At 41.5% G+C, this 22,826-nt stretch overlaps 2 protein-coding genes across 2 annotated transcripts; both read right to left on the bottom strand.

Moving 5' to 3' along the window:
- On the bottom strand, positions 1-7,061 carry LOC137273459 (flavin-containing monooxygenase 5-like). The gene is made up of 5 exons (XM_067806158.1): positions 6,689-7,061; positions 3,830-4,195; positions 2,846-3,400; positions 2,343-2,508; positions 1-1,150 (listed from the first exon to the last, which is right to left on the bottom strand). The coding sequence occupies exons 1-5, from the start codon at positions 6,944-6,946 to the stop codon at positions 894-896; spliced, it is 1,602 nt and encodes a 533-aa protein (XP_067662259.1). The 5' UTR covers positions 6,947-7,061; the 3' UTR covers positions 1-893.
- A 427-nt stretch (positions 7,062-7,488) lies between these two features.
- Positions 7,489-13,843, bottom strand: LOC137273461 (flavin-containing monooxygenase 5-like). The gene is made up of 5 exons (XM_067806160.1): positions 13,503-13,843; positions 11,676-12,041; positions 10,866-11,420; positions 10,184-10,349; positions 7,489-9,448 (listed from the first exon to the last, which is right to left on the bottom strand). Exons 1-5 carry the CDS (start codon positions 13,758-13,760, stop codon positions 9,192-9,194), a joined length of 1,602 nt encoding a protein of 533 aa, XP_067662261.1. The 5' UTR covers positions 13,761-13,843; the 3' UTR covers positions 7,489-9,191.
- Positions 13,844-22,826: the final 8,983 nt, after the last annotated feature.

Raw genomic sequence — 22,826 nt, 5'->3', positions numbered from 1 at the left:
AACTCTTCACATCTTATTTATTGGTAGAAGACGGCGATAAGCAACACCAGCAGCACCAGTGTGAGAAGTCTGTAGGACGACTGTTTCTTTGTTCCTTCAGGCAGAGGTCTGGTCTTTTAATAAATGTACAGGGACAGAGGAGGGTGCACATACCCCTCTGGACCCGCCTTATTATACATCACCTCTATAATCTGCCAAGACACAAAGCAGGTAACAAGTTCACGAACACCATGGTTATGAGGCTATATGTTGCAATACTGATCAACCACGGCAAAGTACCTGTAGCCATTGGACAAAACATCGGATGTTTTTTTGTATATCGTCCGTACCGGTATGGATATATCATTAAAACATTACATCATAACATATATTACTATATGGATATACTTCATGAATACAATGCCATATTTTCTATGAAAAAAACCCCCAACAATTCAGCATCATATGAATCAAGAGAAGGACAAAACGTGGACCAGGATTTCAGCAGCAATCCAGTTGACCACGAATTATAATCTTCTCTGGCCTTTCCCTGACCTTGGAATATGTCTGTATGTGAACGGTATAGATAAATGTTATGGCGATTTCAGAGGACTGCCATTATTGTCACAAGTATTTCAACTACATTTAGAGGGGATGAAAGCTAAAACGTAGAGAGATGTGTATGTACATGTTGGAACAACAAAAGTAATTTTAATAGGCATAAATCTCTGCATTTTACTGGATGAAGAAGTGAAAACGTACTCCGAAATGTTGAATGTTGAAAGATATAATTGAATTTGTCATTCATAAACTTTCCTTAAGAACTCCCTGATATTACACCCTGAGCTTGTGGTCACGTTTATAAATAATATAATGAACCACAAAAATATATTTTATAAACTTGTCCCAACTCTTCAAAAGAACAGTTCGTAGAGGACGGCGATGAGCACCACCAGCAGCACCAGTGTGAGGAGTCTGTAGGACGACTGTTTCTGTGTTCCTTCAGGCAGAGGTCTGGTCTTAAAGGGGTACTCCATTCTGTATGTTTGGGTCATGATGGCCTCCCGGGCTCCCGACCACGTGCCTGGCCCCATCAGACGGTATTGGTAGGGAGTGGTGGGGCCGAAGTAGCATTTGAGTGCAAGTTGCGGATCGGTCAACATCAGACGGCCTGAAAAAGAAATTTGGGATGTTTGGAAATCTGCAATGTCTGACTCTCCTCAATACTGTGTACAACTTTCCACCCGTATATGGGCGGTGTGTAAGTAATCAAGTCTGAACCACGTGATGCAGTGACCGATAGCATGAACATCGATATTCTGGTAAATAATCGTGTCTGGTGCAGAGACCATAATGATCAACAGCATGAGCAACGAACTACACAAAAGGGATACGATGATAAGTATCAACCAAGTCAGCAAACCTGACCACCCGATCCCGCTATTTGGGCTCTTACGACATCCATGGATTTCTGAAGACCAGGGGACCGTTTCACAACGGAACCCAGTTCTAACCCGGATATCGTATAAAGAAATTGTGACATCTGGGCCCTTATTCTCAAAAACGTTCGCAGCCTTAAGAATTCTTAACTGTGATCGTAGCCAATGTCTACAGAATGGGCTTGAGACATCGTAGGGCTACGAACGGTTCGAGAATAGCTAGCCTGCTTCTCAACTTGGCAAAAGACGAATGTTTTACTTCCTATCACTTATGTGTGAGTGAGTGAGTTTAGTTTTACGCCGCACTCAGCAATATTCCAGCTAAAAGGCCTCGGTCTGTAAATAATCGAGTCTGGACATGAGCATCGATCTACGTAATTGGGAACCGATGACATGTGTCAACCAAGTCAGCGAGTTTGACCACCTGATCCCGTTAGTCGCCTTTTACGACAAGCATAGTCGCCTTTTATGGCCTTTTATTAGGTAACAATATGGTTGTATATTACCATTCCAGAATTTGCTCATGTTTTCAACCACTAGTTTATCTGACACACAAAAGAACTAAAAATGGAGGCGTAGTATACGACATGATTCTAAGCAAAACGAGAAATCGTGACGTTCGGATTTGCCAGGTAAGGCCGGGCAACTTCATGCAGGACAGAGTATCTACAGCGCATTTACAAGCTTTACCCAACAACCTAGGTATGGTATGCTACGTAGGACAAATAACCCATTCGTTATCTACTCATAAGGGGTTCCAGGTTACCCCAATGGTTAAAGCGTTGGCTCCTGAGGTGTATCCTGCTGTGAAATTAATGGCATTGGGCAAGCGCAGTGTACAATAACAAACGGACTCGAGCTCATTCTCTCAATAACTAATAATAACACGGCTATTGTTCTAAGGGGAGGCAACCAAGTGCTCACCTAAAGCTGGTCGACATCCAACAATCTCCGCCAGCTCATCCATGAAGTCGATGTAGTCGACCTGTATGGTGTGACGCTGGGACTCGACATATCTAGCTGCCATGTCGGCCTCTTTCTTTCTAATGTCCGCCCACATCTCGTACTTTGACGGGAGACTGCACGTGCCCTGGTGGACAGAGAACAAGACGTGTGGAAGACGATAGAGGTCACATGAAAGATCGGTGTACAATATTGTTATCATTTTGAGGAGAACGGGATTGTCGGATAATCGAAACATGTGCATATTTTCAATTACATAGGGGGCGGTGGGGTAGCCTAATGGTTAAAGCGTTCACTCGTCACGCTGAAGGACCGGGTTCGATTCCCCAAATGGGTACAGTGTGTGCAGCCCATTTCTGGTGTCCCCTACCGTGAATATTGGCTAAAGCGGCATAAACCCATACCTACTCAATCCAGTATGTACATTTTTCAAGCAACCATCCAGGACAAAGAAAACAACTTACTTTGAATACTCTGGTTGCCAGGCGACATTGCAACTCCGCGATTGGCATGATGGCACCCAGAGGCTGGAAACATCCAATCACCACCAGTGTCTGTTTGGGTAGGTCTGGTGGAAACATATATTTGAACATCTTGACTTTATTCTTCTTAACATCGATCACTGACTTGTCAATAAACGGGAAGCCGAATATATACCCTGTAGCCAGTATGATAACGTCGATATCATCTTCCACCGTCCCATCAACAAACTCCACGCCCGTCTTGGTAAACCGCTTGACGTCAGCCTTGACCTTTATAGAGCCAGTTGCGATTCTGTTGGGCATGTCATCGTTTACTGTAGGATGTTGAGCAAACACCGTGTGTTTAGGCATCAAGGAGTACAGCTCGTGGTCGAAACGTTTGTTGAGCTGTTTCTGAGCTATACCGCTTAGGGTTTCCCTGGACAAGGAGTGTCGGATCTTATTGACGAAGCGCGTTGAACGCAGAAAGTCGAAAGGAATGCCATTGTCCGCAATTCTGTTGAGTACCCAGGTACCACGCCTTGTACTTAGAAACACCTGTGGAAACAAGAAGATGGTCTTCATGCATCGTATAAATTAATTCTGAGAGGCGCAAAAATGAGCTTTGTGATCGTCATGGATGTTATCCTAATTGCATAGGTCGATGCTTATGCTGTTGATCACTGGTTTGTGTGGTCCAGTTTCGATTATTTACAGACCACCGCCTCACAGACTACCGTAAGTCAGTGTTACAGTATGCGTGGGGGTAGGAATGCTAAGGGGAAAGCTACGAGATCACAGGCCTACGAGAGCTTTGTGGCTTTAATGTCATCAACACTCCACACTAGAAGATCCTGTGATTTTGAGCATCCATGCAGTCGAGGTACATGGCAGCAATCAGTTAAGTCATGAAATCTAACTTCTTATTTCACTTCCAACTAAACAGACTCTTATACAGAGTTGATTTTTATTATCATCAACACTCACTTGCCCCACCCTGCTCAGCTCCACAGCCACGTCTCCGCCCGAGTTGCCGACACCGACAACTACGACCCTCTTCCCAACATACCCCGTCCAGTCCTTGTAGTCGTGAGAGTGAAGGATCTTCCCCTGAAAGTCTTCTTGACCTGTGAAGTACGGCACGTTCTTGCTGGCGTGATGACCAGTGCACACAATCACCGCGTCAAACACCTTCGTCTCCTCACTTCCGGTCTTGTGATCTCTGATCTGCAGATCCCATCTTCCGGTCTGTTCGTAGTCACTTGACTTCTTCACGGACAGGATCTCTTTGTTGTATTGGATGTATTTTGTCAGGTTGAAGGCTTGAGCGTACATCTGGAAATACTGCCATACCTGGAGCCAACAGAAACATGCAGGTCAAGACGATCACCAGCTGCATTACTACACAGAAGAATGTCGGTCACTTGTATGAATTACTACAAAGAATGTCGGTCATGTGTATCCAATACTATATGGAAGAATTCCAGTCATTTGAATGCAATACTACATAGAATGTCGGTCATTTGTATGCAATATCTTATAGAAGAATGTCGGTCATTTGTATGCAATACCAACAGAAGAATGGCGATCATTTGTATGCGATACCATACAGAAGACTGGCGATCATTTGTACGCATTACTACATAGAAGAATGTCGGTCATTTGTATGCAATACCATACAGAAGAATGGCGATAATTTGTATGCAATACCATACAGAAGACTGGCAGTCATGTGTATGCGATACCATACAGAAGAATGGCGATCATTTGTATGCATTACTACATAGAAGAATGTCGGTCATTTGTATGCAATACCATACAGAAGAATGGCAATCATTTGTATGCGATACCATACAGAAGAATGGCGATCATTTGTATGCATTACTACATAGAAGAATGTCGGTCATTTGTATGCAATACATACAGAAGAATGGCAATCATTTGTATGCGATACCATACAGAAGAATGGCGATCATTTGTATGCATTACTACATAGAAGAATGTCGGTCATTTGTATGCAATACATACAGAAGAATGGCAATCATTTGTATGCAATACCATACAGAAGAATGGCGATCATTTGTATGCGATACCATACAGAAGAATGGCGATCATTTGTAGTGAGTGAGTGAGTGAGTGAGTGAGTGAGTGAGTTTAGTTTTACGTCGCACTTAGCAATATTCCAGCTATATGGCGACGGTATGTAAATAATCGAGTCTGGACCAGACAATCCAGTGATCAACAACATGAGCATCGATCTGCGCAATGGGGAACCGATGACATGTGTCAACCAAGTCAGCTAGTCTGACCACCCGATCCCGTTAGTCGCCTCTTCCGACAAGCATAGTCACCTTTTATGGCAAGCATGGGTTGCTGAAGGCCTATTCTACCCCGGGACCTTCACGGGTGCGATCATTTGTATGCATTACTACATAGACGAATGTCGGTCATTTGTATGCAATACCATACAGAAGAATGGCGATCATTTATATGCGATACCATACAGAAGAATGGCGATCATTTGTATGCATTACTACATAGAAGAATGTCGGTCATTTGTATGCAATACCATACAGAAGAATGGCGATCATTTATATGCGATACCATATAGAAGAATGGCGATCATTTGTATGCATTACTACATAGAATGTCGGTCATTTGTATGCAATACCATACAGAAGAATGGCGTTGATTTATATGCGATACCATACAGAAGAATGGCGATCATTTGTATGCATTACTACATAGAATGTCGGTCATTTGTATGCAATACCATACAGAAGAATGGCGATCATTTATATGCGATACCATATAGAAGAATGGCGATCATTTGTATGCATTTCTACATAGAATGTCGGTCATTTGTATGCAATACCATACAGAAGAATGGCGATCATTTCTATGCGATACCATACAGAAGAATGGCGATCATTTGTATACATTACTATACGGAAGACTTTCAGTCATTAGTATGGATTTCTACATAAAGAAATGTCGGATATGTGTATGCATTATTATATAGAAGAATGTCGGTCATTTGTATGCAGTGCCACATAGCTGAATATGGGTCATTTGTATGCATTTCTACATAGAATGTTGGTCAATTGTATCCATTACTACATAGAAGAATGTCGGCCCACAATGCAGTACCACAATGGTGAATGTTGGTCATCTGTATGCTATGCCATACCGCTGAATGTCGGTCTTTTGTATGCAGTACGATAAAGCGGAATATCATTTGACAGGAGCATAGTGGTTAAAGCCATTGCTCGTAGTTGGGCGAAGAGAAAGTATGATGGGGAGAGATTGGCGTGATATAACATTTGCTCCTCACGCAAAAGAACCCGATGAGATTCCAAACATGGGTAAAACAGATGAACTCCTTTCTTCTGTCCAACTCTAAGAAATTGCTGCCACATTGCTATAAGTGGTGTAAAAACATACTCGTTCACTCAAAGTCTGTGCTGATATCATATCTTGAAACCAAACTGATAGTGTTGTTTTTTGTCGTCCATGGCATACTTTGATACAGAGCAGATTACCATCGCATACTCCGCCCCGAAAACGTCTACTGAGAAATCAATTGCCATTAAGCTCTCACTGGTCGGCTTTCCAACAATACACATCACATAATTAGTATAATAGTGATTATAAAATGAACAATATGTAATTGGGATTTACTAACCACTAACAAGCTGTATGATATTCAGCCGAACCTAAAATTATACCAACATTAGTGATGTCCTATAAGTGACTATAACAACACATAAAACCCCTACAGGGCCCCCTTCCGTGTGAAAAACCCAAAGGGCTTTACGGTTCGTTTGATCAGAGAAAAACCGTTACCTGAGTGTTGTGCATGTAATTAGGGAACTCTTTTGGTATAGGGAAGTCGCTGAAACACATCATCTCCTTGCTTGTGTTGATGACAGTTGACCTCATCACGCACCCCTGATCCTCCCGAACTTTTTCCGTGAAATTCCATAATCCCCCGAGTTCGTCAGTTCGCTCAAAACAAAACGGCTCCAGATTTTCATCTAAACAACATTTGATGGCGGTCAGACCACTACATCCAGCCCCGATGATCGCCACCCGCTTCGCCATTTTGAATCTTACCGACTGAGCATTTAATACGATAAACCGCGTGGACTTTGACCATGTCTTGCTGTCAGTCTTGAGTGACCTCCGTGCGATCTGGCACACAACGGGGAGTAACTCTGTCGGCTTCGTTGAAAGGCAACCTGGTGTAGCTTTAGAGCGCATGCCCGAACCAGATCTGTTTGTGACAACACATACTATGTGCTGCATTAAACATACTGAAGCGGATAGGTAGATAGTTTACGCAGCCCTGTGCGAACAATGACTCACTGGACAACACGAACAAGACTGAACATTTCTTCCACGCTTCATGGGGATATCATAAGATGTATATTAGCTAGAAATATAACTGTTTTCAGACTTAAGTCTGAGTTTTTACTCAAATTTGAGAAAACTCATGGTTAATGATTTTATTTGAGGAAATATAACTCAAACCGTGGTTTGGTACTTTTGCTATTTTAGAATTACATAATGTATAATGAGGAAATATTATGTTCAGTGAAAACAAATGCCAGTGGTATTGTTCCAAATGCTACATAAATATTTCATTCACAGTACATACGGCACATGCCCTTTATTGTCTAAACACATACAACATTGTCTGACATATTCAACAATTAAAATAAAATCAGGTTGTTCTTTCTGAGCCAGCAAATAGCAGGCCATTTTAAGCGTGTAATTTAACAAGTGAAATTGAACTCTATATTTTTTATGCAAAATGAGCAAGGAGCTATGAATCATGGTAATATAACATGGTTTAAGTTTCTGTCGAAGATATCAGTCGAAACTGTTGTTACAACTACCGGAAATGACAGTGAGCGCGATTTGCTTTTGAGAGTCGCTTCCTTGTTGCATGTCTGTATTCTGGGCAGTCGTGGGAATCGAATCGCTAATGTTATGTTTGGTGTGGTTAGCATCTGAGACCTTCAGCCTTAGCTTTCCACCCATTTCTAGCTGACATGCACTGATTGGTAAAGTATTCAGTTGTCGAACAGTATCGAGTGATATCTCCATCAATATTTTCTTGCTTAACCCCGCACTCAGCAATATTCTTGTTATTTAGCTGCGGTATGTAAGTAAATCCAGTCTTGACCAGGCAATCCAGTGATCAACAACATGAGCATCGATCTGTCTAACTTAGATATGATGACATGCTTTCACTAAGTCATAGAGCCTAGACCAACCGATAATGTTTTCCACAGTATACGACAAGCATGACTAATTTTAACTTAGGCCTTCACGGGCATCTCTTCATAACAAAGTGAGGTGGCTCGAGACTTATAAAAAGTGTCTGAAACATAACTGAAGATGCCCAGGTCGTCCGAACGCATAGTGTTTATCTCCCTTGACTGGCTGACCCGTGAAGTATAACTCCCGTTTTTTTAACAGTTCGACAATGTTATTTGGCACTTAATTTCCTATCCCTATCAAAACGACATACATGCAAATAGAATACACAAAACACATAGAAAACTGTATAAAATCACTCTAATGGTTGCTTCAACAATGTATGTGAAATTATACATATAAAAACAAGAACAACATTTAATGCAATATGTCGTATGTTAAAAACCGAAAAACATTGGCCTGGTCATCAAATAATCACATGTGCTTCTGGTATAACTTTGGGCGATGAGGTGGAATTGTGGTTAAAGTGTTCGCTCGTCACGCCGAAGAGCCGTGTTTGATTCCACACATGGGTACTAAACTAAAATTTCAGCAGTACATGTCAGCTGATGCAAGGAACCCCGTTCTCGAACGTGCTCCAAAGTCAGCGAAAAATATATCTCGGGGACACATAAACTGCGTATCCGGGTAATTTACGTATAGACAGTTTTTAATTACGCACTGAAAAATACCAATACGTACCAATTAAACACTTAAAATGTTAGACACGCAGAAAGTTTGAAACATATGCGTACGGAATATATCTATAAAAATCGCTTGCGTGATGAAAAACACATCGATTGCTATCCAGTTGTACTGTTAGTATAGGATATGTATTTTTTAGGAAATCATTACCGAAATATTTATGCTCGTTTTCATTAGGTATGACATAAGGCAGTATCTACCTGCTTTGAAAACTTGCTCAATGACATTGGTTTATGCACTTTTAGTATAGGATAAGTGATTTTTCATGAAATCATTACCAATATATTTAAGCTGGTTTTGATTTGGTATGACATAAGGCAGTATCTACCTGCATTGGAAAACCGAGTAAAAATCACTCGACAAACTCGCCACATCTTATTTAAAAGAACACTTGGTAGAAGACGGCAATGAACACCACAAGCACCAGCAGTGTGAGGAGTCTATAGGACGACTGCTTCTGTGTTCCTGCAGGCAGGGGTCTGGTCTTAAAGGGGTACTCCATTCGGTATGTCTGGGTCATGATGGCCTCCCGGGCTCCCGACCACGTGCCTGGCCCCATTAGACGGTATTGGTAGGGGGTGGTGGGGCCGAAGTAGCACTTGAGTCCAAGTTTCGGATCAGTCAGGAGAAGACGGCCTAGAACAGAGTTGTAGTGGAGTTTCCACACAGGGACATGAAATGCACCATTAAGACTGTGTGTGTCATTTTGTTTAATGCGAAGCATATGTCGGCGGTCTGTCAATCAAATCGAATCTGGGTCAGACATACTAGTGATTCTAGTGACGATTTATATGGCGAGTAAGCCATAAGATGTCATCGCTTACCAACTGCGTCCATAGATGGTCATGATAGCAGTTACTAGTTTGACCACCGACACTTTCTAATCTTCAGGCTAATGTTAAAGGCTGTAATAATAATGACAGCTGCTTTGGTCTGAGATCAACAATATTGTGTTTCATGTTTCTCTTGGTGGTGGTCGATTAGCGAGAGGTGAGGAAGGTAATGTCAGGTAAGATCAGTAAGTGCGTAAGTACTTACACAACATTACTGCAACATCACACTACACCACGGGGATGAGTGATCTTGGATAAGGGTAATCGCTTCGTTGGGTTGAATACATCTACCATTTCGCTTTTAATGACGTACCTGAGAGTGAGTGAGCTTTTTCGCAGCTTTAAGCAATACTACTGCAATATAACGGCGGGGGACACCAGAAAGAAACCTTACACATTGTACCGATGTGGGGAATCGAACCGATGTCTTCAGCGTGACGGACAAACTCTTTCACCACAAGGATACCCCACCAACCTCACACTCACTGAATTACATACAACTTAGGCGTATTCTAAGGGGAGATAGCCGAGTCCTCACCTATGGCTGGTCGACACCCAACAAGGTCCGCCAGTTCGTCCATGAAGTCGATGTAGTCGACCTGGATGGTGTGACGCTGAGACTCGACATATCTCGCTGCCATGTTCGCCTCTTTCTTCCCAATGTCCGCCCACATCTCGTACTTCGACGGGAGACTGCATATGCCCTGGTGAACGCAGAATGAGAGAGTGAATTTATTTTTACACCGATATTAGCAATATTCCTGCAATATCGCGACGCCAGAAAAAGGCTTCACAGATTTTCTCCAAGTTGGGTATCGAACCCGGACCTTCGACGTCACGAGCCAAAACTTAACTAGTAGGCAACTACTCCGCTTAAGACAACACAGGATGGAATAAACACAGACTTACGAAATATCATGGGATGCACATAAAAGAGTTCTGGGCCCTTATTCTCGAAACGTTCGTAGATCTACGAACTTCTTAAGCCCATTCTTAACACATTGGATGCGATCAAAGTTAAGAATTCTTAGAGATACGAGCATTTCGAGAATAAGGGCCCGTTCCTATTTGGCTATAACAATCCTTTCGGGATACTGTCCAAAATTTCGGTTTTGTTGAACTTTTGCAAAATAAGACCAGATACTGCTGCTTCCTGTGTCACATATCTTGTACTGTACATTCATTTCCAAATTGACAAGAAAGAAAGAAAACTTGCTTACTTTGAACACTCTTGCTGATAGGCGGCACTGCAATTCTGCAAGGGGCATAATGGCGCCGATAGGCTGAAAACATCCAATCACCACCAATGTCTGTTTAGGTAGGTCAGGTGGAAACATATATTTGAACATCTTGATCTTATTCTTCTTAACATCGATCACAGACTTGTCAATAAACGGGAAGCCGAATATATACCCTGTAGCCAGTATGATAACGTCGATATCATCTTCCACCGTCCCGTCAACAAACTCAACGCCCGTCTTGGTAAACCGCTTGACGTCGGCCTTGATCTTTAAAGAGCCAGTTGCGATTCTGTTGGGCATGTCATCGTTTACTGTAGGATGTTGAGCAAACACCGAATGTTTAGGCATCAAGGAGTACAGCTCGTGGTCGAAACGTTTGTTGAGCTGTTTCTGAAATGAATTGCTCAATGTCTGTTCCGGCAGGGAATGTCGAATTGTATTGAAAAAACGTGTACCAACTTGAAAATCGCCGGGAATGCCATTGTCCGCAATTCTGTTGATTATCCATGTACCACGCCTTGTGCTCAGAAACACCTGTAGAAAGAATTCAGTCTTCATTCATCTTTTTGTCAGGTCCAGCATTTTTGCATCCGATATATATTTTAGAACCCGCACAAAGATTATTTGAGGTGTATAGAAACAGAAAATAGACAATCTATTGATTATGAGCATGAATGCTGTCGGGGTGTAGGAGACGCCACAAAATAAATCATGAACTTTTATCTCCGTGCTGCATTAAGTCAGTTCCAGCTAGCTAAAGGGTTGACCATTTACGTATTACACACTCACCTGCCCCACCCTGCTCAGCTCCACAGCCACGTCTCCGCCCGAGTTACCGACCCCGATAACCACTATCCTCTTTCCAGCATACCCGATACAGTCCTTGTAGTCGTGAGAGTGAAGGATCTTCCCCTGAAAGTCTTCTTGACCTGTGAAGTACGGCACGTTCTTGCTGGCATGGTGACCAGTGCACACGATCACTGCATCAAATATCTTCGTCTCCTCAGTTCTGGTCTTGTGATCTCTGATCTGCAGATCCCATTTTCCGGTCTGCTCGTAGTCACTTGATTTCTTCACTGATATGATCTCTTTGTTGTATTGAATGTGTTTCTGAAGGCTGAAGGCATCTGCGTACATCTTGAAGTACCGCCACACCTGGAATCAGTAAACGCTGTGACGTCAGAAAAGTCATGGTGTTCTGTTGATCACCCTCCTCGAGAGCACAGGTATTTGCATTTTGTTAAACCTGCACTAACATCTGGTTCATTTCCGTAATTGTCATGATCTCGCATGGTTTTTATGATCAGTATATCAAACAATTATATGTTGTATTAAGGACAAATGCAAGGGACATATGTATGTATGTATGTGTGTGTGTATGTATGTATGTATGTATGTATGTATGTATGTATGTATGTATGTATGTATGTATGTATGTATGTATGTATGTATGTATGTATGTGTGTGTGTGTATGTATGTATGTGTGTATGTATGTATGTATGTATGTATGTATGCATGCATGTATGTGTGTGTGTATGTATGTGTGTGTATGTATGTGTGTGTATGTATGTGTGTGTATGTATGTATGTGTGTATGTATGTATGTATGTATGTGTGTGTGTGTATGTATGTATGTATGTATGTATGTATGTATGTATGTATGTATGTATGTGTGTGTATGTATGTGTGTGTATGTATGTGTGTGTATGTATGTATGTGTGTATGTATGTATGTATGTATGCATGCATGTATGTGTGTGTATGTATGTATGTATGTATGTATGTGTGTGTATGTATGTATGTATGTATGTGTGTGTATGTATGTATGTATGTGTGTATGTATGTATGTATGTGTGTGTATGTATGTATGTGTGTATGTATGTATGTATGTATGTATGTATGTATGTATGTATGTATGTATGTGTGTGTGTGTATGTATGTATGCATGTATGTGTGTGTGTGTGTGCTTGCGTGCGTGCGTGCGTGCGTGCGTGTGTCTACATTGCTCATACTAGCTTGTAAACGATACAGGTATCATTATCGAATCGTCGCATCATCTGAATAAAGAAGTTGTTCGTCCATAAAGCCTGTCCATATGTACCAACGAGCAATACCATAAGCAAAGATTCACAAATGACCAGACCATAACGTTTATTTCTGCTCAGAGGTATTAGAAGCACATTGTCCTTTCAACAACATGTGACTTGGTTGACACATGTCTTCGGTTCCCCATTGCGCAGATTGATGCTCATGATGTTGATCACTGGATTGTCTGGTCTAGGCTCGATTATTTACATATACCTAGAATGTTGCCGTGTGTGGCGTGAAACTAAACTCACTCAACAACATGCACACGTGGTGTGTATATTAAGGGTAAAATGAGGCAGATGCTGCAGCGACAGATGCTAGCAGTGAATGTAACCAACAGGTAGTATGTTCATCGACGTTTACAAACAAACTGATATAAACAAACCACCTACACGATGCGCAAAATTCACTCGATCATAAATATACTGTCAATGTCGTCTCTAGAGCATAATTTAAACAAAATATATATACAACCCACACAGGGCCTCCTTCCATGTCAACAAACGGCAACCAAAAGCCATGCGTTTACCTGAGTGTTGTGCATGTAATTAGGGAACTCTTTTGGTATAGGGAAGTCGCTGAAACACATCATCTCCTTGCTTGTGTTGATGACAGTTGACCTCATCACGCATCCCTGATCCTCCCGAACTTTTTCCGTGAAATTCCATAATCCCCCGAGTTCGTCAGTTCGCTCAAAACAAAACGGCTCCAGATTTTCATCTAAACAACATTTGATGGCGGTCAGACCACTACACCCGGCACCAATGACTGCGACCCGCTTCGCCATTTTGAAAGTTTTGCAAGCTATCAATATGACGAGACTTTCGATAACACTGTGTCAACAGTATATGTTCACGTGACAAACAGACTGACCTCTTTCCCACTACACTCTAAAAATAGAGCAGGTGGGCTCACATGGACCGTTACCCTCACGGTTTCATTGTAATGGTGAATTTGTTTAGCGAATGGGTGCATGTCTAGACGTAATTCGTCAAGTCGTCTGCCCACTATTGTAAGATCATTATAACGGTCGGATGCTGTTTAAATAGACGGGTTTGGTTACCATGGAGATACCAATAACTGACGTAAATATGCACACCGCTTCAAGTGAATGAGTCTACTAATTGCTGTGAATTGACAATGATGGCAATGACTGCCTGGCAGCTGTCACACTGATACGTTAATTGAGGGTTCGAATCCCCGATTCCCCCCTGTAATGTTTGATGCTGTATGCATCTGACTGAGTAAGTGAGTTTAGGTTTACGCAGCCTTTTAGCAATATTCCAGCAATATCACAGCGGGGGACACCAGAAAATGGGCTTCACACATTGTACCCATGTGGGTAATCGAACCCGGGTCTCCGGCGTGACGAGCGAACGCTTTAACCACTAGGCTTCAGTGTGCATCTGAGACCTCCATCAGTCCGGGATAGCTAACACGGACTGAAGTTATTTCAGTGCTGTTTGACAGTGTCGCGTGATATCTCCATAAAATCTGCTTCCTTAACGCTTCACTCAGCAATATTCCAGTCATCTGTCTGTAAACAAATCGAATCTAGCCCAGACAATACAGTGATCAATAGCAAGAGCATCTTCTTCACCGTGATCTTCACCGTCAGTGACTGTGTGTGTGTGTGGTGTGTGTGTGTGGGGTGTGTGTGTGGGGTGGGGGTGGGGGTGGGGTCCTGAGAGAGAGGTCACTAGGTCATAAACAACTTAGCTCAAGCACATTCTCTCAATTCTAGCGGTTTACAAGCAATCTGAACAAAAGCATTAAATTTCAGGGGAAGTCAGTTTCACTGTAGCCAGAGTCTATTAGTTTTCTCCCTCATGTATCTGGACAGTAGATATGTGGAGGTTTCTACCTCTGTCTCACCAACTGGTTCCATTTAGCCTTGCCGAGAGGATTACAGGAACGAAGCTAGTCCCTGACATCCGTTTCAAGACAGTATTTTTGGACGTGTCTGAACATTTTCAAGGTAGGTGGTAGGAGCGTCGTTATCGTTAATATGGTTACATTTATATTGACCAAATCGTCTAATGAAGACACATTTGAAGTAGTATTTACTGCCCGCCCCGTAGAGCTTTGACATGAATAGAAGTGAATGGCGATCAGTGTAGGATTGTATTGTGGAAAGCTGTAGGCTGTCCGGGGCACTATGCGAAGGGCTATGCTTAGGTAAGCCTTGTACTTTTTTGCCGAAGTATCTTTTCGGGTACTTCTACCATATCATATCCTCTGAGAGAGAGTTGTCCCTAGGTGTTGGAATCATAAAGTGCATTACTCGATGTAATACTCGAACAGCTGATAAAGAGTTTAGCCCTCCAAAGAATGTACCATGGCTATGATCTGTCTTGATATTCTTCGATCACTTTTCACAAGCAACTAGAGTGTGTTCATGTGACTTATTCTGGCCACAGTACAGATCTGGACACATCACATTTGATTAAAAGGGAGCTTTTGCTAACATTATAAACCAGTTGCTACTTACATATGCGTTTGCAGTGTTCAATAGGTTTTGGATAGTTGATGGATGGTGAGTTGCTGGCAATCGTCAGCTAGAAGTTGGCCTGGATAATGTCCCCAAGGCAACCATACGCCGTACCCAGAGCAGTCCAGTTCACAGATGAGTCCATTGGTGTACACGGTGAAAAGGCAGGCAGGCAGGCAGAACACGTCCTTGGCCCACGCCTTGACTGATTGTGAGTATCTCGGGTTCACATCCTGAAAATGTCACATATGACTGCAGACAGGAATACGCATTATGCAACAGACGCCACGTTTTACATGTAATAGCCATCTCGTATAGCTTGAGAAACGGACCATCCCGCCAGACACGATGAAACGCCGTAGAATTATCTGAAAACACACAGTTGACAAGATATTGTCTTTCATTACAGTATGCTATGTTCTCTTGCAGGCTAGAGCAGACTGTCTCTGCGCTGGCGTTTTTCCGAAATCCAAACTGTAGAGGGTGTGGAACTAGTTTATACAGACTGTTGATGTTATCCTTTCTCCAAATGTGGTTTCAGGTAGGGCCTAAAGCTCGAACATGGAATGCTTTCAGCTGCTGCTTTATGGCGACTGTCTACAAAATAGTCATTACAAGGGTTGTCATATTTAAGTTTCTGGAGTCGAATATTCTGCTACGTCGAAAGATGCTTCACGAAGATGCGATTCAGGGCCCTTATTCGTTCGTAGATCTACGAACTTCTTAAGCCTATTCTTAACACATTGGCTACGATCAAAGTTACGAATTCTTCGGGCTACGAACGTTTCTAGAATAAAGGCCCAGTTTCTTATCGATACAGCATTAAGACTATATATAGCGGGCACGAGGGGTAGTTAAGTTCGTAAACACCATGATCGGCAAATGATCAGACACTGAGCAGGTTACAGATTTGTCAATAACGTATTCTGTTACACATGCCAGATTATCTGTATGGATGAACACATAGTCGAAGTCTGTGATGAACTGCACTTTGAGGAGTATGTATATTGCGATTTATACCTTTCCGTGAGTGCTCTCTGAAGATATGCTGAACGTTTTGTATGTGTTCTCAGATTGGCAGTGACGTCTCTTATGAGAATAGTGAGGTCCTGTGCAAAGTATGTATCGTACAAAGACATGGTGTAGTCCAGGGATTCAAGAGGCTGGAACGTTGGAGGATCATCGTCAACCGCCAACAGCACACCACACCATGTGGCCACCTCAGTCCGGACAGTCACTATTCAATCATACTCATCTCTAGTTCCACGATTGTACCTCTTCTATATTTCCTAACCAGTAGGGCTACACCACTAGAGCCTCTATAACTTGCCAGTTTGGGTTGCGAGCATTTACAAAACACAAGAAAATTGTGGTTGATTGCAATCAGATTGGTTTTGTCAGCCTCATCCAGGCGAATAACCGAGTCACGTGAGTTTGCAAGCACATTCTAGGTACATTGTTTTCGGTTTCTTTCATTTAGCCTGATTAAAGTGATCATTGCAGCAAGTGGGCCATCGGCCCTTTATACAAGAAGAACAACGTGTATGACACAAATATAGAGAGGTCATGGATGTTCAGTTGCAACTGATTATTTCTTTATTTTCAGTACAAGAAGTACATACAGAAATGGTACTCAATGTTTCAGTACAGGGAACCATACATAGAGGACAAAATCGTTGATGTTTAGCATTATGAAGTTTTCTATCTTCCTCTATCATTAATCTGTGATTTGAACACCTAAATTTAGTAAGGGCCATTCTATATGAGGTTATATTAACAATTAATGAATATTCTTCAGAACATTATTCCTTCTTTACAGCTTGATAAACATTTTGTTTGAGAAACAATTGATATACACAATCACATAAGAATCTATCTACACAACCCACGTCTTGATTGTGTCATACATAACTAAAGCCACAGTTATTTAACGATTGTTTTAAATTATGTGCCCAGCATTGTCTACCAACTTCATTCATATTGATAAGGGTATGTGTGGTATAATATTCCATTATCCTTTGGACATAATAACCGTGTCCACTATTTTACAATGTTTATATATTGTCAGTTTTGAAGAGAAACATCCAAGTTCATCCCTATGTACTAAGTAAAAGAGCACTTGTTCTACCAAGAAAGAGAATTTGTTTTATGAAATTATTGTTAAGCTAAGCTAAATTTGGCAATACTTTGTGGTCAAAGATGTTGAGAAGAACAAATGATGTTAATTTTCCAAAATTTGATAATTAGTACCGTAAAACATTTAACACTTTCTGGGTTTGATATGATACAAAATGTCATGTGCCATGTCAGTGCTATCAAACAGAGACTTATTGTCAGCGAAGAGTAACATGGAAAGTCAACCGACACCAAAGTCAATACATCTCTCTTTATTAACAACATGAAATCACAACATGAAATCCAGTAAAATCGTTAACATAACAATGAAATTATCAGTGGTGATAGTTCGAAACAACAGTATAGTCTATACAGTACAGTAAATATATATGATGAGTTCATAAATTTTTTAAAAAGTTATCAAGTTGAGATGACACTATGGCCACTTTAAAAGAATCATAAAGGTGACATTTCAAACCAGTCCAGGTGTTTTTGTCATCAGTTATACTATTAGTAGACATTGCCTGTCTAACAGGCATTGTATATGACGAGTCGGTACGTTCTAGAATTTGCTTCGGACTTGCAGGGTTTGTTTCGACCATAGCCCCGTTTTGAGAGGATATATCTGGGCTAGACTTTCCTGTGACTGACATCGTTCGCATCGGCAGTTTATGTAACATGTGTCAACCAAAACAGCGATTCTGACCCCTAAATCCGGCTTGTCGTCCCTTACAAGTCGCAAGGGTTATTGAAGACATATTCTACTCCCAACACACACAATAAAAGGATCCACTTGACAGGGCTGCTTGGGTGGTCGCAAGTCATCGCTTCTCAGCTGCGTTCATAGATGCTCATGATGCCAGTCACTAGTTTGCCCACCTAGTGAGTGAGTTTTACGCCGTTCTCAGCAATAATCCAATTATATGGCGGCGGTCATTAAATAATTCAGTTTGGACCTGTGATAGTCTGGATAGTCCGGTCCAGACTAGGTCATTGGATTGTCTGGTTGAGACTTGATTAGTTACAGACCGCCGCCATATATCTGAAAAATTGCTGAGTGCACCGTAAAGTAAACTCACTCACTAAGTATGCGGACCTTGCCTTTGAAATGTCTCCATTGCATCCCAAGAACACTGTCGCCATACTCCCCCACAGTTTTGGAGTCCATTTGGTTTGGTACCTCATGATCTCTCAGCACAGTTTAGTAGAGTGACTGTGTTCTCCACAGTTCTTCTGGCACTCTTGTCAAAGCAGAAAGCCGAGTTGTTAGGGAGTCTGCATATTCTCCGGAAAGTTATTGTATCTTGCTGTTGTATCTTGCTGTTGCTTAATACAAATTATTGAAAATATCATTCTTCTCAGAGGTGTATTTTGCTGTTTCTGAGGACACTTCCTACCCCTTTTGTCACGGCGAATTTTTAACCGTAACACATTTTGTATTCACACACACACACACACACACACACACACACACACAGAGGCGCGCGCGCGCGCACGCACACACACACAAATAAATAAATAAAATAACAACAATGATAATAAGGGTCTGATGATGTAGCCCTATCCATGGTGGAATTCAAACATTCCCTGAAATAGACGTACATCATCCATTTCAGGCAACTACAGACCATCATGGCGCAAAAAGACTTTCAACTTCGCTTTCTATTCACAAACCCCACATATTATACATGGGACTTGCTGCGGTACAAATCACAAATCCTGACCAAAGCATATTTTTGTGAAACCATACAGGACACACCGCTTGAGTATGCAAAAGCGCCAGGATAGTCTGATAATCAATGCTTTAATGGCAAGTCGCTTAGGCATTGGGAAAATGAAAGGCCAATGTATGCTTACCTGATGGAGGAAAACCTCCCAAATCAAGTGGCAGCAGACCCAAAACTTCAAATGGACATCGGTTTCAATCTATGTAACCTTTGGAAAAAATAGAAACTCATATAGCCCTGTGCCAACTCTGAAACTCTGAATCTGGTTTTACTTCTGAAGTTGCAGTTACCTTTGTAATCCTGTTTATGCTTTGTTTCACTCTGTATTTTATAAACTATATATTTTAAAAAGAAGAAGGCCAGTCAGTTAAATAACTTATGTTGTCTTTTCCCCAAACGAAAATGACTTACGAAATGAAGCCATTACTTTCAAGATTTCCGTGGACTGTTTATTACATGACATTATCAGCAATGTGTATGACGCTTCCTCAAACTAGAGGAACTTCACACGGTTTTAAAAAAGTAAACTCGGATCTAATGCTAAGAATAAAGCATCAAAGAAAATATCCTGGCTTGATGTCTGATCTTCCAACGATATGGTAGGGAGCAGAAAGGAGCGACAAAGGGATGTTTGGATGCAAGGATCATCTCCAAGAACAAAACATGATTTTGGAAGAGGCCAAAATCTGTCGCAATAACCACTTCATGTGCTTGATTGACGTGGATACAACACTGTCCCTCGTGAACGGGTTTTGAGTTCTCTTCGTTGTAGTGACCTGTCTGAGCAATTACTTCCTTCTCCTAAATCTTTAATGAGTTGCTGATCGACTCAACCTGAGATGTACTCTCAACGGCAGGTGCAATGATTGTCTGATTCAAGGATTCTGAAGTCTGTTCATTGAGCTTTGCTCAGTAAAGAGGAAGGCTACTGTAGGAGTATTTAAATTGTATATATTAGCCAATATATTTTAACTTGTGTTTTAATCATTAAGTCTAGCCCCAGTTTAACCACTCAATCTAACTTGCTTCACTTTCACAATAGCACAGTGAGCCCAGCGCTTACGGTGTCCATTTCACCTATTGCCTTGTCTCAGCCCCAGGCCCCTTATATTCCCAAGCAGCATGTTTGTGGGTCAGATTTCATTTCTCCACTTTTTCAGTCTCTGGTCAGCATACACAGCTTTTTCACAGGTTAGCTTATATTTGCAAGGTGTATTTTATGTCTTCATATTCAGTGTCTATGTATTATTTCTTAGCTTCTTTTAAAGCATGTATCATGTTATATGTGGTAAATATAACTTAAATTAACTATCTGGTGTGTGCCACATAACTAAGTCCTAGTAATACTTTTTGGTATGTGAGTGTAATGCAGGTATTCTTAAATAGCATTTCTACGGAGATGTTATATAACTTATTGTGTAGGTAAATATAATGTGTACATATATTTAAGATGTATCTACTTCTATTAACTAATGTACCTAACTTTGTATGTGTATGTATGTATGTATGTATGTATGTATGTATGTATGTATGTATGTATGTATATGTGTGTGTGTGTGTGTGTGTGTATGCATGCATGTATGTATGCATGCGTATGTATGTATGTATGTATGTATGTATGTATGTATGTATGTATGTATGTATGTATGTATGTATGTATGTATGTATGTATGTATGTATGAATGTATGTATGTATGTATGTATGTATGTATGTATGTATGTATGTATGTATGTATGTATGTATGTATGTATGTATGTATGCATGCATGCATGTATGTACGTATGTATGTATAAGATGAGTCCTTCAAATGGATACTGTATGAACTGTAGTGTGATACAGGTGCAGAGCATTGATTCGTGGGGATGGAAGAATGTCTGAGGATAATGTCTGTGTGTCAGACCTTTGATGCCGTATAGGGCTGATCCGTGTGTACCCTTTTCTCAGGGACTGTATCTTTGTTTGCTTGCGGACCTCTGTCACAGGTCTACTGACTTTCTAATGAAAGGAAGGACAAACAATCTAACTAATACCTATGTAATGACAAATCTGACATTTGTCTAATGACTGGCCGGTATGATCAACACTGTACACAAAGTGTACTATACGGAAAGCAAAGGCATGACAGACAATGCTGGATTACTCTGTACAAGGAAGTATTCCAAGATAAGTTTAAGTTAGCTTGCTCACAACAGCATTATTTTCATCTCTTCGTATACATCACTGACAAAATGTACATCGTAGTATGCACTGGCACATGAACTTTTCGTGTTCATCTCCTCGAGATCTTTCCAATGATATAAAATATGTCTTTGTAGCTGGCCATTCCTAAGTTGTCCCGCCCGGCCTTGTACAGTCTAGGTTTTGCTTCAGACTTGCAGGGCTTGCTTCGACCATGCCCCCGTTATGTGCGGATATATCGTCACCAATTGTGTCCAAATCGTTCATTTGAGAATCCAAGCCTCATTCGACTTCCAGAAATAACAACAAAGATTTGGTAGGCGTTATGAGAGGTGCTCGATGAAGGATGACGACATTAAGTTTTAATCAATGGCAAGCGATGGCAGCGTAGCGATCAGCAAAGCAGGAGGGTGGGATGCACCTAAGTGTCGACCCTTGTCTTGATGTTTTGTACTTTTATTTTCGAGTCGGGAGATCAAAACTTTATACATTTCTTCCAAATCCATAAATCTTGCAAAGACTCAAGTGCTTGTCACACCTCCTTTAAAAGAACATTTTTAATGTGCAATGAGCATCACTACCCCCGCCAGTGTCAGGAGTCTGTCTGTGCCCTTGGTTTGGTACTTCCTGAACTCTTGGCACAGATCAGGAGAGTGCCCGTAGTCACCATCGGGAGCCCACTTACTCTGACACTCTGGGTAATGTAGAAGACTGCAGTGCTGGAGAAACTCCATATTGTCTCGAGAGTTCCTTAATGGGTGTGGCTAGGTAGTGAGTGCTTCCAGGGAGGAGTCCCATTCTATGTCTGGGCATGCATGCAGGTGCACGCACTGGGCCCGATTAAAGGAAATTGATAAACGCTGCACGCTGACATAGAATAACGGCGTGTTGGTGTCAAATGTTAAGAAAACGTGCACAATATATTGAACTACCCGCAATCTGATGACGTCATAGCAAAGAACGCATGAGGAAGTACAGGCAGTGTTCATGGAACAACATTGTTGAGGAGCTATAGATAATTTCTGTAAAAGTGGAAGAAACATATTTGGTTTGTCTCCGAGCTAATGGACACACCACGGACGGACTGATCACGTACAGACTGAGCACGAACATGGACAAACTGACCATGAATGGACTGTATACGGACTGACTGACAATGGGCGCATTGACCACAGATGGAGAGATAGAGTGCATGTCTGCTTGTAATTCCTGAGGCCGTCTGCCCCAAATCACCACAACAGCTAATGCTTTTCGCATTTTTTTTAATTTGGAGATTTTCATTATCGGCAATCAAATCGTATTTCTAATAATTAAACTGAAATTTGCATTATTTTGGTTTAA

Source organism: Haliotis asinina, chromosome 2, assembly GCF_037392515.1.
Source record: "Haliotis asinina isolate JCU_RB_2024 chromosome 2, JCU_Hal_asi_v2, whole genome shotgun sequence".
In the NCBI taxonomy this organism is placed as follows: domain Eukaryota; kingdom Metazoa; phylum Mollusca; class Gastropoda; order Lepetellida; family Haliotidae; genus Haliotis; species Haliotis asinina.
Note: the sequence above shows the minus strand (reverse complement) of the source record. Positions and strands in the feature narration are given on the sequence as shown.